The sequence below is a fragment of the Mchenga conophoros genome, linkage group LG22 (assembly GCF_057382185.1).
Source record: "Mchenga conophoros isolate Kocher_MC1m ecotype Shallow Benthic linkage group LG22, M_conophoros_male_GT1.1, whole genome shotgun sequence".
In the NCBI taxonomy this organism is placed as follows: domain Eukaryota; kingdom Metazoa; phylum Chordata; class Actinopteri; order Cichliformes; family Cichlidae; genus Mchenga; species Mchenga conophoros.
The window spans coordinates 19,087,781-19,115,094 of record NC_140546.1 but is presented as its reverse complement, the minus strand read 5'-3'; the positions used below and the strand labels follow the sequence as shown (position 1 = coordinate 19,115,094).

The 27,314-nt window shown below is 41.4% G+C and overlaps 1 protein-coding gene across 1 annotated transcript; it reads right to left on the bottom strand.

The window, feature by feature from the left end:
* Positions 1 to 1,179: 1,179 nt before the first annotated feature.
* LOC146549298 (Y+L amino acid transporter 2) lies at positions 1,180 to 22,665 on the bottom strand. Its single transcript, XM_085261846.1, has 13 exons — positions 22,544 to 22,665; positions 22,305 to 22,463; positions 12,260 to 12,594; positions 11,749 to 11,924; positions 11,418 to 11,560; positions 10,355 to 10,480; positions 9,853 to 9,997; positions 5,910 to 6,033; positions 4,754 to 4,857; positions 4,512 to 4,608; positions 4,241 to 4,390; positions 3,571 to 3,754; positions 1,180 to 2,863 (listed from the first exon to the last, which is right to left on the bottom strand). Exons 3-13 carry the CDS (start codon positions 12,386 to 12,388, stop codon positions 2,769 to 2,771), a joined length of 1,473 nt encoding a protein of 490 aa, XP_085117972.1. The 5' UTR covers positions 12,389 to 12,594; positions 22,305 to 22,463; positions 22,544 to 22,665; the 3' UTR covers positions 1,180 to 2,768.
* Positions 22,666 to 27,314: the final 4,649 nt, after the last annotated feature.

Genomic DNA, 27,314 nt, shown 5'->3' with positions numbered 1-27,314 from the left:
ACAACTTCAACAGGGAACAGCAGTTGTCCTCTCAGACCCTCCACCCTGTACGTAGTTGGCCTGCAATCAGCCCAGCCTCAACAAGCTAAGTCTGTCTTCAAACTGCAGCATATGACACATAACAATTAAACCCACCCGCTCACAGCAATTGTGAAACACACAAAAGCACTCTCGATCCAAGCCTGTTTCCCAAAGCAGATATGGAGGTGAGTTATTATGTAGGGAGTCTACCGTGTTACAGCTGATGTACACATGGGCAAAGTGTCACCGTGAGCCAAATACTCAGGCTTCAGGCTGCTCTCAATGCTTCTCTGCGATTTCAGCGGGAGAGGATATCCTTATATTCCTTTAAGTCCCGCCCACCTAAAGGTTCAAGCCTGCTGTTTGCAACAGCAAGCCAATCAGATGTTTGTTATACATTTATATTATATCAATGATGCTTCCACAGATGAGCTGCACTAAACCCACAGTTAAATTTAAAAAAGGGAGAATAGCCTGAGCTACTAAAATAATGATAATCAATGATGGTGTTATTTTACAGATATTTATTTTTAAATATTTGATTATATAGTATTTAGGTTGGAATCTACTATATAAAACATATACTATATGTAATACTACTTCTTTCAAATTAAATCTTTCTCAGATTTTCTGCTGAAAATTAACTGCCTAAACTTTATCAAAAGCTGATCAGCAAAACACAATCTAACACAAGAACTTCTGGTTTAAAGCTACATGACTCTCAAGAGCCTTCTGAGCTAGCAAAAGGAAATGACAGGACTTTAATTTTGTGGTTAGTTGGTTTCCTTATTTCAGATGGGGTGGGACAACCCCTCAATGATGGTAAATACCCACGCCTTTTTTCAGACTGGTTTACGTGTTGACTCACGTGACCAACAGTGGGTCAACGACCATTAGCACCACGTTCAAGGGTGCTAATGGTCCCCTGCCATGTAGACCTCTACACCAGGACCAGTTAAAATACCATTAAAAAAATGTGGATTTTCATACTGATCAGTTGGGAAACTTTTAAAACCTTGATTTTATCAAAGCTGCTCATTTACCTAAAGGGTAAAGCTACAGACGTAGGGGGTTATGAGAGGATGACCTCAAGTGGCAGTGAGTGCTAGGAGACTTTGTGTGTTCAGGTCAAACAAAGCAAACGATAAGAACAGCCAGTCACTGAAGTCTGTACCTAACTTTATTCAGATAAAACACACAGCTCACTTTCTGCCTCGGAGTGAGCAAACACATTTCCAGCCCACTGGAGAAGCTCGTCTGGCAAAATAAATCAGAACAGTGGGAAAAAAAGCAGGTTCTCAAGACACATTCAGCACAAAAGCTTTCAAACACCCAGAAAACACACATTTGGTACCCAATGAAACAACAAATATGTTATAACATTCTTATTTTGCATTTTCTGAGAATAATAGGTTCATTGTATTACAGTATACTGAAATATACATATACAGCTGTTTTTGTGTTTAAACGGCCCACTAGTTTGTTTTAACCGATGACTACTGATCCCCGAAAAGCAAATTAGCACGTGAAGCAACAAACCGTGTGCTCCCGTTAGCTCCTAATCATGTCCAGAGGCTAAGCAGATTTTTTATTTTTATTTTTTTAAATCTAAAGACTGATTATTTCTAGCTAACCAACAACTACTGCCTGTGTTTTTGTGATAGGCAGCTTCAATTTGAAGAAACTAATGAAAGATGACGACTTGAAACACATTTGGCAAACTTTACAGCGACATGTCGGCGACTGTGCTCAAGAACAAATGTGGCGATATCACATCATTAGACCCACCTCACTGAAGGCACGTACAGTCTAGGAACACAAAAAGTACACCACAAAACACCATATAAACACACTACAGCTGTGAATTTTCACTTTACTGCATGATGGTCCAACAATTGATCTGCTCTGTGACAACCGCCCATCTTGGCGATACATTAAAAACTGAAAAAATATATTAAATATTTCATCTGCAATAGAAATCCTTATGTTTGGTTTTTTTTTAAGTGTAACTGAGGTGTGTACCTAAAAAAAACATGAGATTTTTTACTTTTAAATGGATCGTGTGCACGTATATGAAGCAACAAGGTGACAGGTAACAGTACAAACATGAGACACAACACACAGAAGCAGAGACAGACTCTTATATGACACTTTGGAAAGTCTTATGACTTATCAACTGAAGTTTTTTAAGCTACCACTAGGAGGCGCCTGAACTTAAAAAGAGCCCTGAAGATGATGTCAAAGTTCCCACATGCAGCTGTGGTGGATGGAAAGCAGCATGACAGATTTGTGATCATAAATATACAGCAGGACCGCTCCTTAATTACTCTTTTTTTTTAAACCATTTTATATATCGTCTCCTTCAAAATGAAAAATGTATGTGCTCTTCTTTGAGGTCTCAAGTTCAAAAATCAAGATTTTTGGACTAAATTTTCTGCTAAGATATACACTTAGTATAATTGTAATAATACACTGCATTTGTGCTCTTGCCTATAATAAACAGTCTGAGTAAAATCCTGCTCCTTCCTTCTTTATGGCACATGTGTGAGAGAAGAAGAGGAGGAGGAGGAGATCGAGTAGCGTGGTGTGCTCATCTCTGCACCGTCTCCATCCGTCTTTAATAGGTCCAGCGATCATCTCATCTCAGCCCCGATTGTCTGCCGCTCCCAGATTGCTTCATATTGTGTTCGTTCGTCCTCCTTTATCTCCCCGTACAGTACTTTACTCTGAGTTTGTCTGTCCATCGATCATTCGATCTTCCCCGGGTCTATGTTGTCCAGATCAATATCTGGCGATGCCACGCAACACATGCACAGTTTCTGGGTGTATAGAGATATCGCATCTGTGTGAAGAGAGAAAAAGAAAAATCAGATGGCTGCTCAAGGGTTGCTAATTAGAAAAATTTGCCTTAAGTGTTACTTGTTTAAACTAGTCCAGTGTTAATAGTATAAAAAAGTAGCATTTCTAAACAGTAAGAGTTTTATAAATGTTGTACTATAGAAGCCTTTAGTGTAGGTGGGTTTTATGCTAAACTGAACTATGAAACACTAATTCCAATCCCTTTACAGAGAGCCATAGCAATTCCATACATTTCTATGGTAGCTATAGGAAATATGAGACTGGTATGCTACTTTAAAGAGTTGTGAGTAATAACCTAACACAGCCACATTCATTCACAGAGCTTTATACTATAGCTGTTGTCATATTACCACGTGCTAGCTTCAATCCTCTACCTTTGTACCTAGATTTAAGTTTCTTGGGGAAATTCTTCCTTTATAAACCAATTGGGAATTTGCAAGGAAGATAAAGGATGCATTTCCCCTCAAAGGGAATAAAAAGCTAGACTGACAGCTTGGCTAGCTTGTTCTAGCCTATGAAAATATGACACTGAGCTCTTGCTGATCTTTCTCAGAGCTAGACCACAAATGTTAAAGGATAAAGCAGTAATAGACAAGTGCTTTAATAAGAAGGCTATCAAATGTGAGTTTCAGAGTTCCCTCAAAGCAAACAAAACCTCTTCTATGATAGGCAGTGCAGTGTTTCTCTTACTGAGCATTTTTCCAAGGAAGGCTGGTCTGGAGCTGCGAGGCAGATGGACACAAATGTAGTAGATCGGTACCCCAGAAAGTGCCACACCAATCCCCACTAGAGAGTTGACAGTGTCGCTGTAGAGCGGCACCACCACCAGGAATAAGCTGCACAGGCAGTAGACTATTGGGAAGAACAAAGACAGCTACCGAGAGGGAGGAGGAGAAATGGACAAAACAAAAGGATCAGACTGACATGACTTTAAACATTGTCGCAACTCAAAACAAAAGAGGGTAAACAGTACAATACACTCACTGTTGATGGGTAAACGAAAAAAACTTCACAGACCATGAACAACACTTTACACACTATCTTTAATGTATCCATTTACATCTTGTGCTCATTGGTTTATTTGTCTGTTCACAATCTGATGGGGGCTGTGAGCTGGATGATGTGGTTGGGTGGCTGCACCAAGGTGCAGTCGAAGATTATGAGATAAAAAACATTGGCTCACATTCAGAAACAAGACGTTCATACACACAATCTACACTCATCATCCTGCCTAATGCTTTATTTCTATTTTCATTTTTATCTCTGAGCTGACTGCACTAACACATCTGAGCTAAATTTTACACCTGTTTGTATTTCAAGCTCACTTTGGTTATTAAGAACATTGCATCATTTTTGGTACCTTAACGGGTCGGTGTCGATCAGGATCTTTGATGCGAAGGTAGAGCTGGCTGGCTATCGACAGGCCGATGAATAACCAGTAGTTGAAACTGAAGTAGTTGATTAACCGGAAAACATCTGGCACAGTCAAGTACAACAGAGACATGCCACCCTGTGAGAAGATGACCAAAAACAGACACAAATATTACGTTCAAGAGAAATACATTCATGACAAAGATGAAGAACCACAAAGATTTACATTAAAATAAAAAAAACATATTGGGGATACTTGCATTGAAAAGTAGGGCAGGAATCGGGGTGAAACGTTTAATATGGATCATACAAAGCACATTAGGTAGGTGGCCTTCTCTGGAACCAACGAAAAACAACCTGCGAGAGAAAATGACATTTCAATAAGAACTAAAGTCACTGTGCTGCTGATTGATTAGTTGGCAATAGGACAAACAAAACAAAACAAAAAACCCATACATTTTGGGAAAAACAGAAATGGAGGCCACTAGATTTAGGAGTTTACCTCGAGGCTGCAATGATTGATGAGTTGAGGCCTCCGTAACAGGAAATCGCCACAGAAAGAGGAATCAGCCAACGAGCCCAGCCCAGCACCTCATCTGCAAATGTCTGAGGAAGCAGCCAAAGTGCTTGTAACTCCTTTTCACTTTAGTAAAAATGTGACTCATCAGTGCAGATGTGTGCCACTAATTAAAAGACACGAGAACTAATCCAACAAACTGGCTAATCTGCTTGCGGGAACCCCTGATGTTTCCTGCTACTCCCCTTTGTTTCCTTTTCAAGGGCGGAAGAAAGTGTAAAGCTCACACTGTTACAAATAATCAATGAGTACAAATACTGTCAACAAAAAAAACTACACAGATCACAGCAGTTTCACAGGACACTTTGTTAGAAAGGAGAGAAAGAAAAAGTTACCAGCTAGAAAGAGAAGAACAGCAGGAACTGAGAAAGATGTTATACTGTGATGCCACTTTAAAACCTCTGAGTGGATTTTCTTTGTTCATATTGTGACCTGAGCTGTTGCCAAAAGCTTGACTCGACAACGATGTGGCATCACTCATTTTAACCCACTCAAAACCCAAACATGCCTGAGGTGCATTATATTAGTGATATAATCAAGTTTAGGTTCAAACATCATCATGTTTTAGTGTGGCGCTGAGTTGCAAAGTACAACCAGCGCACAATGAGATTCGACATCATTAATCTCCAAAACCTGACTAAAAATTTTGCTGCATCTCACAGTTTCATTACAACAGGGCAGAAAACCCCTGGCTTAATGACAGAACATTAGTAAACCATTAAAATAAAAAAAAAGAGATTAGCAAATACCACTGACAAGTACAAATCTTCCTTCTCCCTGCACTAATCACATCATGAGCTCTCCTCCTGTTCCTGTGTGGCGTGCTAACCTCTTTAGCTAAATGAGGTTCCTGTCATCTCGACTCCTACAGTCTTGCATGACCAAGAGGGAGTACCAAAGCCAGATGCGAGAGGCAGTGGCTGTTAGATGGACTCAGAGAGACGACAGTCAAACACAGGAGGGACAGATCACATCCTCCTACCTCTAAGAGGGTGAGCAGAGGCTGTAAATACTGGTATGTGATAGGGCTTGTATGCAGATATGTACACAAAGTGACTCTAGTACAGAGCTTTGGACTCACCACAGCAACAGCTTCACTGTTGAGCACTGTATCTGCGTCCATGACGACATAGTAAGCTATGTTGGTCAAGATATAGATCACTGTGACGATGGGCATTGAAATGGCAATGGACAAGGGGAGATTCCTGCAATGGAAAAATAGGAGGTGGCATCCATTAAGACTGTTAGATTTAAACTACTTAGCAATACAGCAGTGTGAAAACGTGTTTGCCCCCTTCCAGATTTCCTAGTGTTTTGCATATTTGTCACACTTACATGTTTGATGTTTAATATTAGACAAAGATAACCTGATGAAATACAAAATGCAGCTTTTAAATGACGATTTCATTGATTAAGGGACAAATGTTCAATCCAATCCAAACCTCTCTGGTCTCGTGTGAAAAAGTAATTGCCCATCTTGTTAAATTATGAATTAACTGTGATTAACTGCATTTTTTGGAAAGCTGAGTTCAGTTTCACTAAACACACTCAGGCCTGATTATTGGCAGACCTGTTGAATCAGGAAATCAATTAAATAGAACCTGTCTGGCAAGGGCTAATTATGCCACAGCACGCTAGGTCTAAAGAAACGCTTGACAAACAAACATTGACATCCGTCAGTCTGGAAAGGTTACAAAGCCATTTCTAACGCTTTGGGACTCCAATGAACCACATTGAGAGTCATTATACACAAATGTAGAAAACCTGGAACAGTGGAGAACTTTCACCACTGGGAGTAATCGGTAGGGGTGGGCAAATATGCTCGATGTTTCCACGTACGACGGATAAAATGGTTTTATCACAACCATCGAGTAAGAACTGCAATGGAAATATTAAGCTGTCTGCATGCAATTCACTGTGAGTTTGTTTTTCTCCCACACACTGTGAATGCATCATTAATAACCCCCTCCCAGATTTTCTACCTGGCGCACTGCCCTTAGCATGTGTGTTTATAAACTACCAGATAGGGAAAGATATGAGGACAGTGGGAGTTTCAGATGAGTGAAGGAATGAGACTTTGTGTTTTTTGTTTTTGGAGGCTATTTAAACATATCGCGATGTGTATCGTGATACAGCCAAAACAAATTTTGTGACATTTAGATATTCCTGCTGACGACTCATCCGGGATTTCACAAAAGAATGATGAGTGGGCCAAAATTCCTCCACAGCGCTGTGAAAGACTCACTGCCAGTTATCGCAAACGCTTAATTTAGGACTGCAGCTATCGATTATTTTAGTAATCAAGTAATCGCTCAGTTATTCCATCAATCAATCAAGAAATTAGATAAGAAATATTTTTTCTCTTATTATTGAGCAATAACAAATATACACAGGTTTTTTTCAAAATGAACTGTTGATTGCAATTTTTCAATCTGAAAAATGTTATGAAAGCCTCGAAATTAATCTGGTCTTGTCACGGTCCTGGGTCGGTGTCCCAGTGTTTTGAGTTTCTTGTGTCTCTGAGTTTTTGTATTATGCTCTTAGTTCTTTGTTGCCCCAGTTTATTCTATAGTCTAGCGTCTTAGTTTGGCTTTCTTGTATTCTGTTTAGTTTCTTATATAAAGCAATATAATCAGCATATAAACATTTAAGATGATAAATTTAAACCTCAACACTAGTGAGTTTGCGTTTGGGTCCAATTCCTGCCTGCACACAGCCGAAACATGATAGGTCTAGTACACCCCATGCCCCCCTTTAGATTCACCCCTGCTTCAAGCATCAATAGGATGGCTGCTCTTAGTTAAATTATACAGCTTGCTGTATAATTTAAACATGGTATCAGATTAACAATTAACAATTCACCTGTATATCTTAATACAACTTCTTGAGGCTTACTGCAGATTCTCCACTGTGTAAAGCAAACAGCGATGGATGGAGCAGCTATAAAATGTGATTTTTTTTCCATGTCAGAGTTTGTCATTACTTTTTCCCAGTAATGGTTTTATTGGCGATTGCAGGAACAGCGCTGCTGTTTTGGTTGCTAGAAACACATCTTCTTTCACTTAACCAGAGCTCACGTCTTGCTAATGGCTTCGTTTGCTCTTCACGGTGTGCAAACAGACTCCAGCTCCTCGTTAAACTGTGCCAGCATCAACATGACTGCTGCTGTTGTGTTACCAATGTTTGCGGGCTGTGTGGACTCAATGTTGTCAGCTTTTTTATTCACATGCTGCTCCTAAATTTGTTTGTGTAACCCACCTAAAATCTGCCTCATGAAAATGAACTGCTGTTCCCCAAGAATGTCAGTAGGTGGCACTATGAGATTGTTTAGTGCTTGTGAACTTGAGTTGAGAACTATAGAGAAGGAGAATAGCGCTAAGGCTACGTATGCTGGTCGGAGCTACTCACAGAGTTTTTCCTTAACCTTTTTCTTGAACAAGGATTGTGTGTGAAGACACAAATTGGATTTTACTTTTCCGCTTGTTGGGAAACGCGGACACTTTTTGTTGATGCTGATGTACCTCTGTTTTTGTGTTTTTTGTTCATTTCCGGTGAGTTGACTAACTGCGCTAGCATAGCAAGCTAATCGTTAGCTCAGTATAATGTAAATTTCATGTGTTCCTTTTAAGGGCTGTATTATCTTTTTATTTCTTCACTTGTGAATGTTTTAAGCCAATCGGAAATATTTCTTTGGAAGCTAGTAGGTAAGTTTTATTTATTGTAATGAAATGATAAATATGAGCAGTCTTTGGCTAAATAGTACTGCGACCACGTTTTGCACTTTCCTCGTGCATCAGTAATGTACATTCTCTCAATTCATTGGATTGATGTGACTGCTGTTCACAAAATATGAGATTTGAGTTAAATTTGTATGATGTGGAAATTGTTTTAAGGTTCTTTGATTAATTTTATTATTGATTGCATTAAGTCGTTATATACAAAGAGTGAGAGACATTTGGTCACTAGTGTTGATTAAGTTGTTATATGATATTCATGTAAAATATGTTCACTGCCCTGTGCAGGTTGGTTTTTTTGTTGGAGTCTAAAGTTGCGAGCCAGGATTCCGGATCCCCAGCTGCGATGCAGGAAAGATTTCCAGCCTACTTAGAAGTGACAACTGCGTTACTTCTTGACAGATAAGCTTATGAGATCTCAGAACAATACACTACCCGGGTAGTACTACTAACATTAACACTATACACACACACTCACACACCTGAACTGAAAAGACTGAAAAGAACTCTGAACACTGAACTCTGAACTCTAAAACTGAATACACAGACTGACAAATATGGACAATTGGAACTGTTGTGAACTGTTGAATGACTGTTTTTGGTTTTGTTTTGAATAAATGTTGACTGTTCTTTTAGCTGTGTGTCATTCGCTCCTTAGTCGATTCCTAGAGACCATAAGCCTAAGATCCTAACTTTCTCTACATTCAGTAGTGGTAAAGTATCGTGTGTTACATTTGCATTGCAGGTGTGATTTTAGTCACAAATGTGGATGAAGTGCTCCCACTTCCACGACGACAGCATTGAAGCAAAGAATTTGTGTCGAGAATTTTTTTATAATCGAATTACTCGAATCATCGCAGCCCTAGCTTGCAGTTGTTGCTGCTAAAGGTGGTCCAAGCTGTTATTAGGTTCAGGGGACAATCACTTCTTCACACAGGCCCATGTAGGTTTGGATTTTTTCCCCACTTAATAATAAACACCTTCATTTAGAAACTGCATTTTGTGTTTACTTGTGTTATCTTTGTCTAATATTTAAATTTATTTGATGATCTAAAATGTGTGAAAAACATACAAAAAAAGAGTGCACAGAAATTCAAATGCCTTGTATTTCTGTGTGAAGCACTTTGTGATCTTGGTCTTAAAAGGTGCTATATAAATAAAATGTAACTTTACTTACTTCACAAACACTTTTTTCACACCACTTTATGTATACAAATCGAAAGCACAACCAGGAATAAAGGATTTTAATGATTACTGTAAAACGAGCATTATAAATACAAGATTGCGTACCTCTCTGGGTCCTTGATCTCCTCTGTAATGAAGTTGAGCGTATCCCAGCCAGAGTAAGAGTAGAGTGCTGAATAAAGGGCCAGGGCCATATCACCAGGATTCAGGTTGGAGTCTTTGAAAGAATCCTCAAAGTTCTGGTTAAAACCTACAACAACACAAGGTATACATTATAAATATATCCCATTTTTTTATTTTCATAATAAAGAAATATATTATTCAAATTGTATGGTGTTATTTTTTTTTTTTACTTTTCTCACTTAAGGGAGAGAGGAACAGTTCATTTAGCCACACAACACCCTAACCATGCCCACAGTTTAACTTTTAAATGACTTTGATAAATGTATTTTAACAGATTTCATCCAGCTGTATTTGTAATTACTATTATTGTTATCATCAATATTATATAAGCACCATGTTTTGAGCTTTAGAACATATGTTGTCTAAGGACCAATTGGTAGCCTTAATAGTTGTTTTCTAAATAGAGACTATTCAGGGATCCTACCTTGTCCCAGCCTAACCAGTCCGGCAATGATGATGACAATTAGAGCAATGACCTTTGCAAAAGTAGAGATGACCTGAAGAATGGCACCCCACTTCACTTTCATGCAGTTCACAAATGTGAGCACACCTGATGGAAAGAAAGAAGCAGTATAAAACTACAAAAGTAGTAGAAAACTACAGCTCTAGAAAAGCTTGCAGCTAGAGAATGTAGCTAAAGGGTACAAGTCACTCCTCCTCATATAGAACTGACACGGCACCACCCAAATACCACCGGGTTCATTCAGACCCTGTGAGGAACACCCCTGTAAAAAATGAATCTCACAGCGTGCTTCTATTAATTCCATCACCTGTCCCATCATCTGCTCTATCACTCGATGTTCAAGTCAAACCACATGCATAAGAAGCCCATTTCAAATGACACATTTCATATGGGCGCCATGCAAGTTATTCCAAATGCAGCATGCGTGTTCCAGTAGTGCTGCAGCCAATAGACCATTTTAAACACCTTTCTCCTGAATTTACACGTGGAAATCCATTTTAGCTGTTTTGCGTGAAAGATTCAACTGTCTGCAACTGATCCTCCTGCTTGCACAGGAGACAAAGATGCATTTAAGACTTCCTCCTAATTAAGACTCTCACTGTATGCACTGCAATTTACAGGGGCGTGATGTAAAACAGTACAATCTAATACAGTAAACAACTGTATATGAACTTTCCATTGCTTTGGTTTATAAAAAAAACCAAACAAACAAACAAAACTAATTTTTGTGTGTTACAATGCTCTATTGCCAGCTCTTTAACTGAGCTGTCTACAGAAATTAGCACAGAGGTACAGAAACAGATGGGATGTGGTGATGTGCAATTTTTCACCTGCTTTATCAGCACACTATTTTTGCTGGGGTTGAAGAAATCTCTCCCTAATTATGTCCAAAAAGATTTAAACCAACACTGCATGGATACAAGCTTAAAACTACATAACACACTTACACCTTTACAACATCCATGCAAACATAAATAGCAGGTAAAATAAATGATGTGAGTGATTAATAGCGAAAGAGGCTTACATATGATGACAGCAGCAATAAGACGGACGGCATCGTAGGGGGCTAAACAGGTGGGGTAGAAAGGCTGGACCAGGTAATTGGAGAAGGTCAGGGCTATCACAGCTTGACAAGCCGGCTCTACAATCATCAAGGATGTCCACAGTCTACAGAGACATTTTTTTCATCTTAATTATCGCTTCACGTAACGCTTACAGTAGGCAGGTTTAGTTTATTTACACTGAGTAATGTCAACCTTTGTTTCCGTCTACCATTTAATCCCAGTACAGCACATGCCTGAGTAGTTTATTGTGTTAGTAGAAGGGCTCAGCAGTGCACTGCTGAAACAACATACCGAATAAAAGCCAAGAAACCACCAAAGGCTTCAAGGATATAGGCATAGGAGGCACCAGATTTACGGATGGTGGTACCAAGCTCAGCATAGCATAACGCTCCAAACACAGAGAATACCCCTCCGATGGCCCACACGACCAGGGACATCCCAAATGAGCCAGTGTACATAAGGACTCCCTGCAGGGTAACACAGGAGAGGAGATATTAAATACACACACACACACACACACACACACACACACACACACACAGACAGAAGGCAGTGAACCAGCTGTCATTTGAACAAATGTGCCTAGTGATCTAAGATCTAATGTAAATATAGAAGACTGCTCAACCCTAAACTGGACAGCTGTAATACACGTCATCAACAAAAACTGAAGTCCTTCAATTTCAGATTTCTTTAGTAATTAAGGTGCATTTTACAAAGAAAGCATTTAGATTTTACTGCTCTGCAACGTTTAAACCACAATAAAAACTCAACCACCCACCCCCCAAAAAAGGGAGAGACCTACCTTAGGCGAGACAAAGATGCCCGAGCCGATCATGTTTCCCACAATGAGACAGACACCATGAAGGAGGGAAATCTCCTGCTTCAGCCGCATGCCACTACCCTGAGACGCCGTGTCTACATCAGCAACCATTTTGAGGAATTTACAGCCTTTGGCCTCAGCTCAGATGAGATTGACAAGGAAATGATGGGAATGACAAAGTAGTCAAAGACTAGAACAAATAAGAGGTAGAAAAACTGAACAAAGAGGTGCGGGCCTATCACACGAGAAAGGAGGGATTGAGGTGTTGAGTGTCTCTAACACTCATTGAAATCCAAGAGGTGCTTCTCTCGGACAATCTGTAAAAGAAACAAGCACACACTGTCTCACAGAAGGGAATTTATTATAATAGTAAACAGTTTTGCTGAGCAGATATGAGTTAAGTGATCCCAGTTCAGTATGTCATCATACACACATCTCTGTTATCTTCCATAAATGAATGCCTTTCTTTATATATGAAGTGCTTTGGGTTCAAATAGCACTGTGAGTGAAATGTTTCCCACACTGCTCTTTCCCATAGATATTACACATTAACTAGAGGTGGGAGTAGGGCTGGGCTATATCATACCGTTCACAGTAATACCGGTGTAATGTTGGGCAACGATAAGAAAATGAAATATCGCGATAGAATGTGGGTAAAACGCGCATGCGCAGTGCCTTTGTTTACATACGCACATGGCGGCGTATCTGTCAAATGTTTCAGTACGACTTTGCTTAGCTACGAACCCGCACTGCTTGATGGATTGTCGGAGCTTTACGGTTATCGTAGGCAGGAGCCTCACGAAGTGATACGTACAGTGCTTCATCATAATATTACCGTATTGTGTGTGTATAACCTCTTTTTAAGTTTTGTGGATATTATACATGGTTATGCTGAGGATATGTCGGCCAATTTCCACTGGAAATGCCTTTTGGTTAAACTGTCAGCAAGGATTTGCATTTGCACTGTTAATTTTTTATATAACTTTAATGCACATAAAAAACAGCTGCTTGTTTAAGTGAAAATACATTGATGTTTGTTTGTTTTTTGCACTAATAAAGTTGTGGAGTTGTAAAGTATTTTGTCTAGTGTCAATTATATCGTCAGTTATATTGTTATCGCAAATTTTCAAATGTATATCGTGATAAATATTTTTGGTCATATCGTTGGGAGTCACCTGACACCCAACAATACAATATTATCATAATGAAATGAGATGGTCAAGAAGACCAACACTGTCAAGAAAACCTGCTAGAAATGTTTCCATCAGAGGGAGTCAGTCTACTACTAGCCTGATATCAGTATGCAAATGAATGGGGTCAAGTTGGCAATTACATGCAATCAAGTGACCTGTGCAATCACCTTGTGATCAAAAGACTTGGTGAGTCTGAAACACTGCCAACCAACCTGTGGGCGTGGGCGACCGTTTAGTCACCATTGCAGAATGTGAAAATAAATTCAACACAATCACCAGGAAACAAGCAACTTTTAGTAGATTTCAAAGTGCTTTAACTCAATTCAAACGTGTACTGTAGAAAGAGGGAATTTATGACTTTTCTGTGCTTGCTGGAAGGTAGCATGACAAGAGCAACGACTGCAGTGAGTCCAGACATGCTTGCAGAAGTATAGGACAAGTATGACTATCAAATTGACACATGGACACTGAGCACTAGGGCTGCACGATGTTGCATAAAATGAGAATCACGGTTTTTTGGCTTAGAATTGAGATCACGATTCTCTCACGATTTTCTTTTCCAGTATATAAATATTTATTGCAATTATTAACTGCACATCAACTTCGTAACAGTTGAAACTGAACATAAAAACAATAAATAAACATAAAAACAAATGTCTCACGTTTTGTGGTTGCCGCAAAATGTTGTACTGCTTGAAATTCCGTCTCCACCGTTGCTTGACGCTGCGTGTATAGAGCAGGTAGTGCAACAATAGAAAAATAGTTGCGGGACGGCACTGTGTAGCGTTTGTCTAGGGTGTTGATCATTTTCCTAAATCCCTCATTTTGCACAGTGTTGATGGGAGCCATATCTTTGGTCAGGTGATAAGTGATAGCCTCCGTAATTTCTTTGTGCCTGTGGGAGTTCGACGGGTATAGGGAAGCGCTGTATAAGGTTCCCGTTATTGATGTTTGGGTGGTTGACCGGGACGGATGTTCTCTTGTCACTTTCTCATCATCCCTGACGTGCTCTCCGTTGTTTTTTCCCTGCTAATTTTAGCATCACACGGCACAGCTTCTGTATCACGTGGTATAAGGCTCCGCCCTTGTCATTTGTTGAGCAGGAAGAGTGAGCGCTTGTTTTCATGCAGATTACGTCCCGGATCAAAATGCGGTACAATCGTCGTTGCCTTTTTTTTTTTTTTTTTAAATCGTTGTCATTTGGAAATGAGATCGCACATAAGTATGAATCGAGATCGCGATTTTCTAACGATTAATCGTGCAGCCCTACTGAGCACTTTGTAACTGTTGCTATAAAACTTCATATTTAGCCATGTATTTTAAAATCTCGCATCTAGAACTATGTAACTTCTAGCCTTTTGAAATCGGATGATTCTTTTTGAAATACTCTGTATAATAAGAATGATAATAAGAATGTCATATATTTGATTAGCTGCATTTATAATTCCTATCTCTCTGCTCGTCAGTGCATCCAAGAACATTTCCAAATCAGGGACAAACAACCAACCAACAGCCAGGCTGTGATAACTACATCTTGTATGCGCTGGCTTAAAGATTTATATTTCCCTGTTGCAATATTACATCTAGCTTGCTCGCCTTCAGCAGTCAGTCACATTCTGGTCAGTACTGTTTAACAAATGGCTCCATGGTGTATCGTTTTAAACCTTTGTCTAACAAGTGAAAGAGTCCTGGTTTGATCCCAGGAGGAGACAAATCCCTTTGGGGCTGTTGCCAGTGGAACAACCCTCAAATCAACCATGAATAAGGAAACAACAACAGCAGCTTATTTCACAGGCATCCAGCTCCCCGAACTAGTAAATCTTGAATAACCAGCTGTCAGCCACGGGTCCTTTCATTCCCACGCGACTTTGGTTTTTAAACTGCAGGGTCGGACGACACGGTGCAATCAAAATGGAGCAAGTTCCACTTTTATTGCACCTCATTTACCCATTATCTGTTTTCTTATATCATCTGATAGCGCTGGCTTCATAATTCATCACTGAATGTGAGCAAAGTTTAACTTAATTTGCATATTTTAGATTCTAACTTCCCATACAGGAAATCAGTGCCTCGCTCACTCTCTCCTCTCATCAGTGTGTATTCACAGAGAAAAAGAGATCTAACCTTACATAATCCTGCCGCTTTGTCTGTAGCACACCGTGTGCTTCATAAGCAGGTGCTATGTTACTAAAAAGTGAAGCAAACTACTCATCCCGCCTCCTTCAGCCTGGATCAGTTCATGGGAAGAGGCACTCAAAGCAAGCGTTGGACTGAAACACTGAGCCAAATCAAATTTCACCTTTACTAACTAAACACATCTTTCTTGGAAGCACATGCACAAATACATTAAAGCACTATGAAGAGCTCCATGAGTTGGATCCCCAGGAAGAAACAACACTCATATTACACTGAAGATATATAACATGGAAGAAAACTTTAAATATGTTCACTGAGGGTATCCAATGGTGTAACAACTGAAAAAAAATAGGTTTCGATGTGTTTCGAAACTGAACCACAGAAACAATGCACATTAAATCTTTGTGGCTCCCAACATCATCACCATCCCAATGTTTTTATGTGTCTAATATAGAAGACAGACGTTTGATGCCCTTCCAATTAAAATGACATTCTGATTGGAAGCGTGCTGTACTCTCAGCCATCAGCTTTTGGTGCAACTTTACCTTAATCTTTCAGTCAAAAAAAAGTAGATAAAAAGATTAATTTAAGCAATGTGTTTATTAAATGTGTGTAATTGTTGACAACTCCTTGGATTTTGAATCAGCTCTGTAGGTCTATATTCCCCTTTTAAATCATGTCTGAGGTATTTCATGGTTTTTGTCAAGTCCACTGTGAACTTTTTTTTTTCCATTTTAATCTTGTTGTTTGTTTATATTGCCAGCTATTGCTGTTCCAGTGAGAGTGTGAAGTGGTTAGAATGAGATATGCACCCCCAAGTCTGAGGCCATGGTCCTCAGCTGGAAAAGTGTGGAATGCCCACTCCGCGTCAGGGGCGAGTTACTCCACAAAGTTGAAGAGGTTAAGTATCTAGTGGTCTTGTTCGCGAGTGAGAGGAGAGGGAGATCAACAGACGGAATAGTGCTGCGGCTGCAGTGATGCGGAAACTGTACCGATCTGTCAAGGTAAGGAGCGAGCTGAGTGTAAAAGCAAAGCTCTTGATTTACCAGTTGAGCTATGTCTCTACTTATACTCATGGGCTTTGGGTAGTGACTGAAAGAAAGGGATCCTAGACATAAGCAGCGGAAATGAGGTTTCTCTGATGGGTAGCTGGCCTCTCCCTTAGAGATAGAGTGAGGAATTCGGCCATCTGGGATAGGCTCAGAGTAGAGCCACTGCTCCTCCGCATCAAAAGGAGCCAGATGAGGTGGTTTGGACATCTAACAAGGATGCCTCCTGGGTGAGGTGTTCTGGGCATGATCCATCAGAAGGAGGCCCTGGGGCAGAAACAGGACACACTGAATAGATTATATCTCTTGCTTGGCCTGGGAACGCCTCTGTGTTCACCCAGTGAAGCTTAAGGAGATGACTGGGGAGAGGGAGTTCTGGGATTTTGGATGGACTTTATGGATGGATGGGTGTTCCTATGTGCAGATTTTCCATCTTTTGAAACCTCAAATGTTAATACTACCATAACTTGAAACCACTTTGGGTCAACTATAATAACAGCAGCAACCTTACATAATTTGACAAAGCTAAATCTCCTGAATATCCCTTTTTTTGTTCATCTTAAATAGAGCAGGGCGATATGGCCAAAAATATTTATCACAATATATATTTGAAAATTTGCGGTAACGATATAACCGACGATATAATTGATGCGAGACAAAATACAACTCCACAACATTACTAGCGCAAAAAGACAACCTTCCATTTATTTTCACTTAAACAAGAAGCTGGTTTTTATGTACAGTGGAAAAGTGTTAGTGTTCGTCCTCCAGCTTCACTGTTTATGTTATGCTAACATACAGTGGGGCAAAAAAGTATTTAGTCAGCCACCGATTGTGCATGTTCCCCCACCTAAAATGATGACAGAGGTCAGTAATTTGCACCAGAGGTACACATCAACTGTGAGAGACAGAATGTGAAAAAAAATCCATGAATTCACATTGTAGGATTTGTAAAGAATTTATTCGTAAATCAGGGTGGCAAATAAGTATTTGGTCAATAACAAAAATACAACTCAATACTTTGTAACATAACCTTTGTTGGCAATAACAGAGGTCAAACGTTTACTATAGGTCTTTACCAGGTTTGTACACACAGTAGCTGGTATTTTGGCCCATTCCTCCATGCAGATCTTCTCGAGAGCAGTGATGTTTTGGGGCTGTCGCCGAGCAACACGGACTTTCAACTCCCGCCACAGATTTTCTATGGGGTTGAGGTCTGGAGACTGGCTAGGCCACTCCAGGACTTTCAAATGCTTCTTACGGAGCCACTCCTTTGTTGCCCGGGCGGTGTGTTTTGGATCATTGTCATGTTGGAAGACCCAGCCTCGTTTCATCTTCAAAGTTCTCACTGATGGAAGGAGGTTTTGGCTCAAAATCTCACGATACATGGCCCCATTCATTCTGTCCTTAACACGGATCAGTCGTCCTGTCCCCTTGGCAGAAAAACAGCCCCATAGCATGATGTTTCCACCCCCATGCTTCACAGTAGGTATGGTGTTCTTGGGATGCAACTCAGTATTCTTCTTCCTCCAAACACGACGAGTTGAGTTTATACCAAAAAGTTCTACTTTGGTTTCATCTGACCACATGACATTCTCCCAATCCTCTGCTGTATCATCCATGTGCTCTCTGGCAAACTTCAGACGGGCCTGGACATGCACTGGCTTCAGCAGCGGAACACGTCTGGCACTGCGGGATTTGATTCCCTGCCGTTGTAGTGTGTTACTGATGGTGACCTTTGTTACTTTGGTCCCAGCTCTCTGCAGGTCATTCACCAGGTGGGGGGACCTGGTGAATGTGGTTCTGGGATCTTTGCTCACCGTTCTCATGATCATTTTGACCCCACGGGATGAGATCTTGCGTGGAGCCCCAGATCGAGGGAGATTATCAGTGGTCTTGTATGTCTTCCATTTTCTGATGATTGCTCCCACAGTTGATTTTTTCACACCAAGCTGCTTGCCTATTGTAGATTCACTCTTCCCAGTCTGGTGCAGGTCTACAATACTTTTCCTGGTGTCCTTCGAAAGCTCTTTGGTCTTGGCCATGGCGGAGTTTGGAGTCTGACTGTTTGAGGCTGTGGACAGGTGTCTTTTATACAGATGATGAGTTCAAACAGGTGCCATTCATACAGGTAACGAGTGGGGGACAGAAAAGCTTCTTACAGAAGACGTTACAGGTCTGTGAGAGCCAGAGATTTTCCTTGTTTGAGGTGACCAAATACTTATACACCCTGATTTACGGATAAATTCTTTACAAATCCTACCATGTGAATTCATGGATTTTTTTTCCACATTCTGTCTCTCACAGTTGAAGTGTACCTCTGGTGCAAATTACTGACCTCTGTCATCATTTTAAGTGGGGGAACTTGCACAATCAGTGGCTGACTAAATACTTTTTTTCCCCACTGTAGCTGTGTCGCTAGCGATCACGTAGCACATCATTATATACCAGCTAGCCCAACTTCAGTAACCCTGCAAACGTCGCTGCTGTTTAGTTTCCTGTCTTCATTTATGTTGGAAGTGATAGCAGAGCTGTACGTTTGATTTTTTTCAGAAATCTCTCAGTCAGAACATGCAATATCATGCTTAGGTAACTAGCGAAACTAGCGAGCTAACTTCCGCTAGCTTCCTGCTAACTTCTAACTCCGTTAAATGTAATAACTTTTGTTTTCATGGATGCCTGGAAGTTAAACTTTATAGTTACACCTGGTAAAGCAGCAATGCTGATCGTTTTATTAAAGATGAAAGAATTTAGACAGTTTTTAACTCTAAGTGATGCTGCAGTGTTGTTTGACCTGAAGAATACGGAGTTCAGGACCCAGATTACTCCCAGATTTAAGAGCATCTTAGTCCGACAAATACGACAATAACGACGGCCGCTTGCATGTTCTGCAAAAAAATGTGCTTTGTTGTGTATCTGATGGACAAACACCAAACCAGTTCCACATCACGGAAGTTGCACCATTTTTACAAACCAATTCTGGTTCATCTGTTTCACTCAACAATCGGCCATGTGCGTATGAAAACAAAGGCACTGCGCATGCGCGTTTTACTCCCATTCTATCGCGATATTTCATTTTCCTATCGTTGCCTAACATTATACCGGTATTACCGTGAACGGTATAATATGGCCCAGCCCTAATCTTAAATTTACTCAATTTAATAACAAACATTTCATTGCTTTTCTCTATTGGATGCAGTGTTTTTGGTGAAACCAACAAGCAACGTTGAGCATTGCTCATTAGTAAAGTTGATTACTGCCTAAAATGATAAGTCTGAAATCATCTGAAAGTAAGGAGCAATCATCTTTTCAGAAAATAATTTTTTTGGATGTCACAACTGGACCTTCTGGTCTGAGGAGGTCTGGCGCCATGTGTCCCGTTATTGGTCCAATGAAATTATGCTAGCATCTGTTCGTTAAGGTAATGCAGATGCTCCCCCCCCCATACCACAGCCTCAAAACCCATCTCTAGGGGAAATGGTTATGCTCACCAAAATAACATTTTCTGTGAATTTATCCCATGTTCATAAGAACAACAGAATAGTAACTCGATTAAACTATCAGTGTCAAGAACAAGACCGTGTAGAAGAAACCTGATGTACAAGTCAACCTCCATATGGAGTTACTGTGAGTGTAATGTATGAATCAAAATGCACAAAATGATTACGTAGGCCTCATAACAGCAAAGACACACAATGCCTGACACTGACACCTTACTGCTATTAAAGTCTGGATATCGCTTTACTGAAATGTTCATTCCTTAGACATCTAGTAGGAAATATAAAACCATCAGCATGAATGCCTTGTGCCATGTTTAAAATCCATTTTGAACACTATTCTAGACCTTTCTGCAACTCATAAATATCGCCAATAAGTTTAACATAGCAAAGTGTTCATTCTTTATGTGTTCCCATCTCTTTCCCTTCATACTCAAGTGAAGCTGCACTTACTCAACTTTAGTTTTTTAACTGTACAAAGTGAATACATTTACCCCACTTACACTTTAAGATAATTCTGATAACATAGAAAACACTCCACTGCACACTCATCTCTGAACTCAAAACAAGAATCTGATCCTCTTTCTGTTATTAAGTCTTTATACTTCAGGGGGGAATCTATGTTGTAGCTATAGCAAAGCCCCTACAAAAACCGACCAACATAACATGCAGCATAACTTAACATGCGCCTCTCCGAAAATGTAACTACATGATAACAATAACTGGCTCTATATAGGGGTTAATAATCATAGTATCAATATAAGGACTCACAAATATTATTCATTCTTATTCACAAATCCTGGGAGCAGATTGCTGAAACTATTGGAATGGAGGTGAGTGAATGTGTTCACATTGAGAGGAAACTGGGTGGACACAGAAGACCCGCCTAAATAAGGGCCAAAGCTGTTGTCCGTTTTCTGAGACATCTACTAAATGATGCTCAGGATGTTGCAAGAGTCTGTTTTGTGGTCAGGCAGGTCTGACGTTAGGTAGCAATGTGAGTGTGGAGTTGGACTCTAACAGAGGTTTGGGAAATAACGATGCTGCCCAAGTTATTGTCGGTATCGCAGAACTGGCTATTATGCAATAATGCTTACGCTGTGTGGACCGTGCAGCATGTATTTTTTTTTTAGTTTGCTGATTGTTAAAGGTTTTATACTCAGCATCTGCTCTGTGCATAGTGAACACCACGTCGGATTTTAATAATAGCACTTGAGGCACGTCGGGCTCGTTAAACGCATGTTTAAACTGTTGGAGGAGTTTTTGTCGCTGATTTTACGCTGCATTCATTTATTGAATCCTGACGCAAACTTGCTAGCGACTTACATTTCCTTTCACTCTCGACTCCGTCATTTTCCGCATGTTAAGTGAGAAAGGGCGAATGCAAATTTCAGACCTAGCTTTTAAAGGAAGTACAACTTCCACTAGTACTCCCAACTCAGTTTAAAAGTAGTGGTGATTGTAAACCCTTCTAGCCTATGATCCAGATAACTTCCCGCTATTAAAAAAGGCCGGCAGAGAAGATTAGACCGACTTCTTTGCCTTTTGTGTCATTACGACTCCGAGCAGTGTAGCTCTGCGCGCTTCCGCACGGGGCATCCACCATTCTGTAAGGCACACAAAAAGCAATGTAGTCACTAATTAGTGGTTCATCTCCGATATTAGCCATAGGCGGGAAAGTTCAACACGCAATTGTTTAGTTTCAGCCACCAAATTATACCACATCAACCGCAAAACGCGCTCGCGCCCTGTTAACACGCAAAGGCAACGGTTTTTGTTACCAATGATTAGGAATGATAGCTCTGTTAGCCCCGGCCCGACACACACTCAGTGAAAGAGGAGAGGGGTGAAAAGCGCGTCTTGTCTCGCCTACTTTAAATCTCCAGCTCACACTGTTATGTAAACGAAACACTCAGTCACCATGTAAGAAGAGTCCGCATTAAACTAGTTGCCGGGCGGCTCCACGTGTGCCAACAGAGCTAATGACGACGAACACGTATGATGCTGCAGATGTACATGCTAGCATTAGTGTGCGCGTGAAAGACACGTAGCGACGGTTAACTTCGACTGAAACGACTCCTGTCCGCGTGCCCACCTAGTCTCTACATCTACAAAGGTAGTGAAACCTCTACTGTGAAGTCAGGCAATTTACCTTTTAGCTGAAGCGAGCGGTGACTCAAGGACCGTCCTTGGGATTTCCAGTCACCAACTTGTGCCGCTCCACATTTTAGGCAAGCAACATCTGTAGCTGGCTCCTCCTAGCCAACCTCCCACCATACGTGACCCTATACGTTCAAAAGCAGAAGCCTTTCTGTGAACAGCAGAGAACATTGCATAAGATACTTTAATAAATAACAGAGGAAATAAAGTTCATCGCGTGTCGCTTCTCACCCTATTGTTAGCATTTCGGGTGAGCGATGATTTGATCTGTTTGAAGAGTAGACAGTAAGACAGTTGAAGCTCTGTCAAGCAATGAAAATGGATTTTTTTTCTTTAGATCTGGAGACTGTGGGTGGGTACACTGTAGTCATAAAAGATGGACCAGTAATCATATAGACTGTAGTTTTTTATGTAACGTTTAGTTGATTTTAAAGGGCTCAAAGTGTGCCAGGAAAATACTCCCCACACAGGGGCGGATCTAGAAGGGTGGCATGTGCCACCCTAAAATGATCACTTGCCATCTTGGTTTTGAATATGACAATGTTGTTTATTAAAAAAAGATAGCATTAACACTTTGAGCCTAGCTACAGTTAACCCTGAATATAAATTCTAAAACTGAATATATTGCATAATGTTACCCCCCACCACCACCACCAATATTAACAAATGGTTCAGCCCATAGCACAGAAAATTGTTAATTTAAGCATGTAACAATTAGATTTTTTTTCTAACAAAAAACAGTGAAACTTAAGTTATACTTGTGTCTGTAAATGAACCGCCCCATGTGGTATAGCTTTCTGTGGATTTTGATTGTATAAATATATTCGTTTATTTCTTATAAAGGCTATACAGTGCATAAAATCAAAATGCACATGTTTTATGTAACTGAAATGTTTAATTATGAGGGCTACAGAGAATAATTAAGTTATACATCCATTCGCTTCCACTTATCCTTTTCAGGGTCGCGGGGGTGCTGGCACCTATCCCAGGTGTCATAGGGCGAGAGGCAGGGTACACCCTGGACAGGTCGCCAGTCTGTCACAGGGCCAACACACAGGGACAGACAACCATTCGCACTCACATTCATCTGCACCTAGTGACAATTTGGATTATCCAATTAACCTATCCCCACAAGCTGCATGTCTTTGGACGGTGGGAGGAAGCCGGAGTACCCGGAGGGAACCCACGCAAACACAGGGAGAACATGCAAACTCCACACAGAAAGACCCCGGCCTGATGTTGGAATTGAACTCAGGACCTTCTTGCTGTGCGGCAACAGTGCTAACCATCGTGCCACCGTGCTGTCAAGTTATACAATATTTATATAATATTTATATGAAACGTGTATATTTACTACATTTGAATCATTTTAACCATAATGGGATGGCTTTATTTCGCCACCCCATTTCATTTCCATGCCACCCTAAGAAAATTTCTCTAGATCCGCCCCTGTCCCCACACCATTACACCACCAGCACGAGCCTGAACTGTTGAGCCTATCCCTACTATCACAGGGCGAGTGGCAGGGTACACCCTGACAGGTTGAAAGTCTTACACAGGGCAAACGCAGAGACAGACACCCTTTATTTCATGTTATTTACATTCTTCCACTCTTCTGCTGTTCAGTTTTGGTGAGCCCATGGGAATTATACCATCAGTTTCCTGTTCTCAACTGACAGCAGTGGCACCAAGTGTGGTCTTCTGCTGCTGTAGCCCATCTGCTCTTCAGAGAGACTTTTTCACCCAACTGCTGCTCACTGGATATCTTCTCTTTTTGAGACCAAAATAATTGAAATCTTCTTTCTTTCAAATTATGTTGGTCAATTAAAACTTCAGTAGGTCGACCCGTACTGATTTACAGCCATGTGATTGGCTGATCAGATATTTGCATTAATGAACTATTGAACAGGTTTATGTAATAAGTAGTAACTGTACATCAGTAGAATCCCATAAATAATAAAACAACAAATAGAAAGGATGAAGAGGCTCAAACCGTTTACTAGGTTAAAGTTATTTTACTTTAGCCTAGTAAATGGTTTGAGTTGTAAATTGTGAGTGGCGATCGTGGCTAAAGAGTTGGGAGTTCGCCTTGTAATCGGAAGGTTGCTGGTTTGAGCCCCGGCTTGGACAGTCTCGGTCGTTGTGTCCTTGGGCAAGATACTTCACACGTTGCCTACTGGTGGTGGTCAGAGGGCCCGGTGGCGCCAGTGTCCGGCAGCCTCGCCTCTGTCAGTGCGCCTCAGGGTGGCTGTGGCTACAATGTAGCTGCCATCACCAGTGTGTGAATGTGTTTGTGAATGGGTGGATGACTGGATATGTAAAGCGCTTTGGGGTCCTTAGGGACTAGTAAAGCGCTATATAAATACAGGCCATTTATTCCATTCATGCCACCTTATTACAAGCCACAGCTACAAACATTGGTATATTGTTGGGCCTAGTTAAACATTGGCTTTTTACAGAACCTCTCACTACACATGAATAAACAGTGGGCACATAACGACTTTGTTATCTATGCAAGCGCATGCTTTGTGATAAGGACCCTGTACTTTAGGACAGTATGTCACCAGGGTGCAGAGGAGGCTACCCCCCCCCTCTGTCCCCTTCTGGCTGCCTCTGCTGCCCGTATTATTACTAGGACTTCTTCTACCCACCACATCTCCCCAATCCTGAAGCAACTTCACTGGCTCCCGGTCAAATTTCGCATCCATTTTAAAATAATTCTGTATACATTCAAGGCTATTCATTCTCTCTCTCCACCGTACCTCTCTGACTTATTACAGATGAAGCTCCCATCCCGCTGCCTCAGATCTTCATCTTCTCTTTCTCTCTCTGTTCCCTCTGCTCGTCTGATCACAATGGGAGGGAGGGCCTTTAGCTGCTCTGCCCCTCGACTTTGGAATTCCCTACCCCCGGACCTCAGAAATATTAGTTCATTCTCTCTTTTTAAGTCCACCCTCAAAACTCATCTGTTTAAAATTGCCTATTCTTAAATTTCTGTATGTTTTAACTTTTATCTTCTATTTTTACCATTGTGTATATTTCCAGTTTTTATCTGTTGTACAGTGTCCTTGGGTGCTTTGAAAGGCGCTATTTAAATAAAATGTATTATTATTATTATTATTATCTGCCTCAATTTTATCCCACAACTTAGACATTCACATTACTCACACTCTCATTACACATACATATAGGATCTTGGGGGTGGGCACGATACACGGAGTCCAAAGTACCATCAGGGTGTACACCCCACCCCTGGCATCGTTGCCCACCTCTCAATTTTAAATACACGTAGACATTGAGGGCTAGCAGGAGGGACCATGCGCTTACCTGCTGCTCTCTGGCAGGTAGCTCCAAGCCCTCCTGGGTTTTAAATGCACCTTAGAACACACATGCATCAACATTACAATGAGCGGGTGGAGGGAGGTTCGGAGTCTTCTTTCACCCCCGTTCTCTGCGACCTGCTGGAGCAGGGGGGCTAGGACTAGGAGGAGGAGTTGACCGTCCGACTGCGGTCTGGAGTGTGGAGCCTTCCTGCTGCTGCGGAGTCGGGGCGGTCTGCCTCCCCCCACCGCAGGGAAAAGGGAAACGCCACCTGGGTCTGGGTGCAGTTCCCCCCTCCAGGGGCGGGTGCACCTAGACCCGGTTTGTAGAGTACGCTTGGGGAGTGTGATCGTGTGTACAACGTCTCTTTATGTCTGTCTCCACGTTGGTTGAGTGTGGAGTAAGTGCATATGAGAGCATGAGGGTGGGAATGGATGTTTGTATCTGTGTGTGCCTGTATGTCTGTGTCTATATGTCAGGTTGGGTGTCAGGCGCCACCTCTCTGGGGACATCTCAGGCCCTCCAAGGTTTGGAGGCCTATCTCCCCCTACCACCACTTTCCCTGCCAGTGGCGGACCCCCTCAGACATCGGTGCGTTGGTGGTTCTTTGTGTCCGGGGATGGGCGTCCAGGTACACACCGGCTCACTCCTTGGCGGCCGCTTATCGGGGCCTGGAGCCTGGGGCTCGCTCGGGCCACTTCGGAGGTGGGGTGCCCCCGGCCTCTCGGCCTGGGGCTCGGTCACTCAGGCGCAGCTGGCTGCCGGCGGAGCTCACGGGCGCGTCACTGCAACTCCCCCTGGCTTCTGCTCCGCGGCTGCTGAGTGAGCCCTCATCTGGGACTCTCCTCAGCTCTTTCCGGGACAGTGGTGCAGCTGCCCCTCTGTTGGTCTTCCTTGGTCTCTTGTGTTCTGGGGGCCTCTGGATGTCTGGAGTTTTGATCTCCTCCACACCTGCTTCACGCCCTGGAGGACGGGGCTGTGGCCCCCCCACACCCTCTAGCAGATTATTACATGAAGGAACCTTTAAAAAAAAACAAAAACCATGCTCACAGGTGTACACACTGGTGATCACACCCACAAACTACACCCTTTTTGGCTCCTACCTCAAAGCACACTGTGTTCTGTTGATCTTATGTGCTGCACAATAATGTTTAACATTTAGTATTTACTGTCATATTCCCATATATCATTGTGATGTTGTTTATTCTATTACTCTTGTTCTCTTCTGCTTGCTTTCTTTTTTCTTTCTCAGCAGGTGATCCAGGTGATTGATATATGCATTTTTTTTTTCTCTGCCCGTTCTGTTGGTTTTTGTCTTTTGCCCTTCTCCCCCGTCCCTCTTCTCAGCTGTTTCTCTTTCCCTCTTTCTTTCTCCCCTTCTTTCCCCCAGTCAAGTCTGTCCCGTATTCAGTAAGTGAAAATAAAATAAACAATAAAAGGTGAATCAAATGGACCATTACGGCAAGGCTGGGATGGTCAGTTTGGTAAAGTAAATCCGTTGGGCATCTTTCTTTGCCTTTAGACAACAATTCTGATGGCAAAAGAGCCAAACGGGACAGGCCAAAAAAAAAAAAAAAAAAAAAAAAAAAAAAGGATAGTATGGAAAAAACTTCTAAAGAAATTCTATCTTTGTGCTCAAATTTTTGGAAATAAAATTGAAAAAGAGAAAAGGGAGTGCAAT

Bases quoted from the DNA above. Each gene is read 5' to 3' on its own strand.
- LOC146549298 (XM_085261846.1), bottom strand. From the start codon at position 12,388: ATGGTTGCTGATGTAGACACGGCGTCTCAGGGTAGTGGCATGCGGCTG. The intron at 6,034-9,852 runs GTACGCAATCTT...TTTCCATTGCAG, and splicing joins GAGATCAAGGACCCAGAGAG to GAATCTCCCCTTGTCCATTG. The intron at 3,755-4,240 runs GTACCAAAAATG...CCCTCTCGGTAG, and splicing joins ATCGACACCGACCCGTTAAG to CTGTCTTTGTTCTTCCCAAT.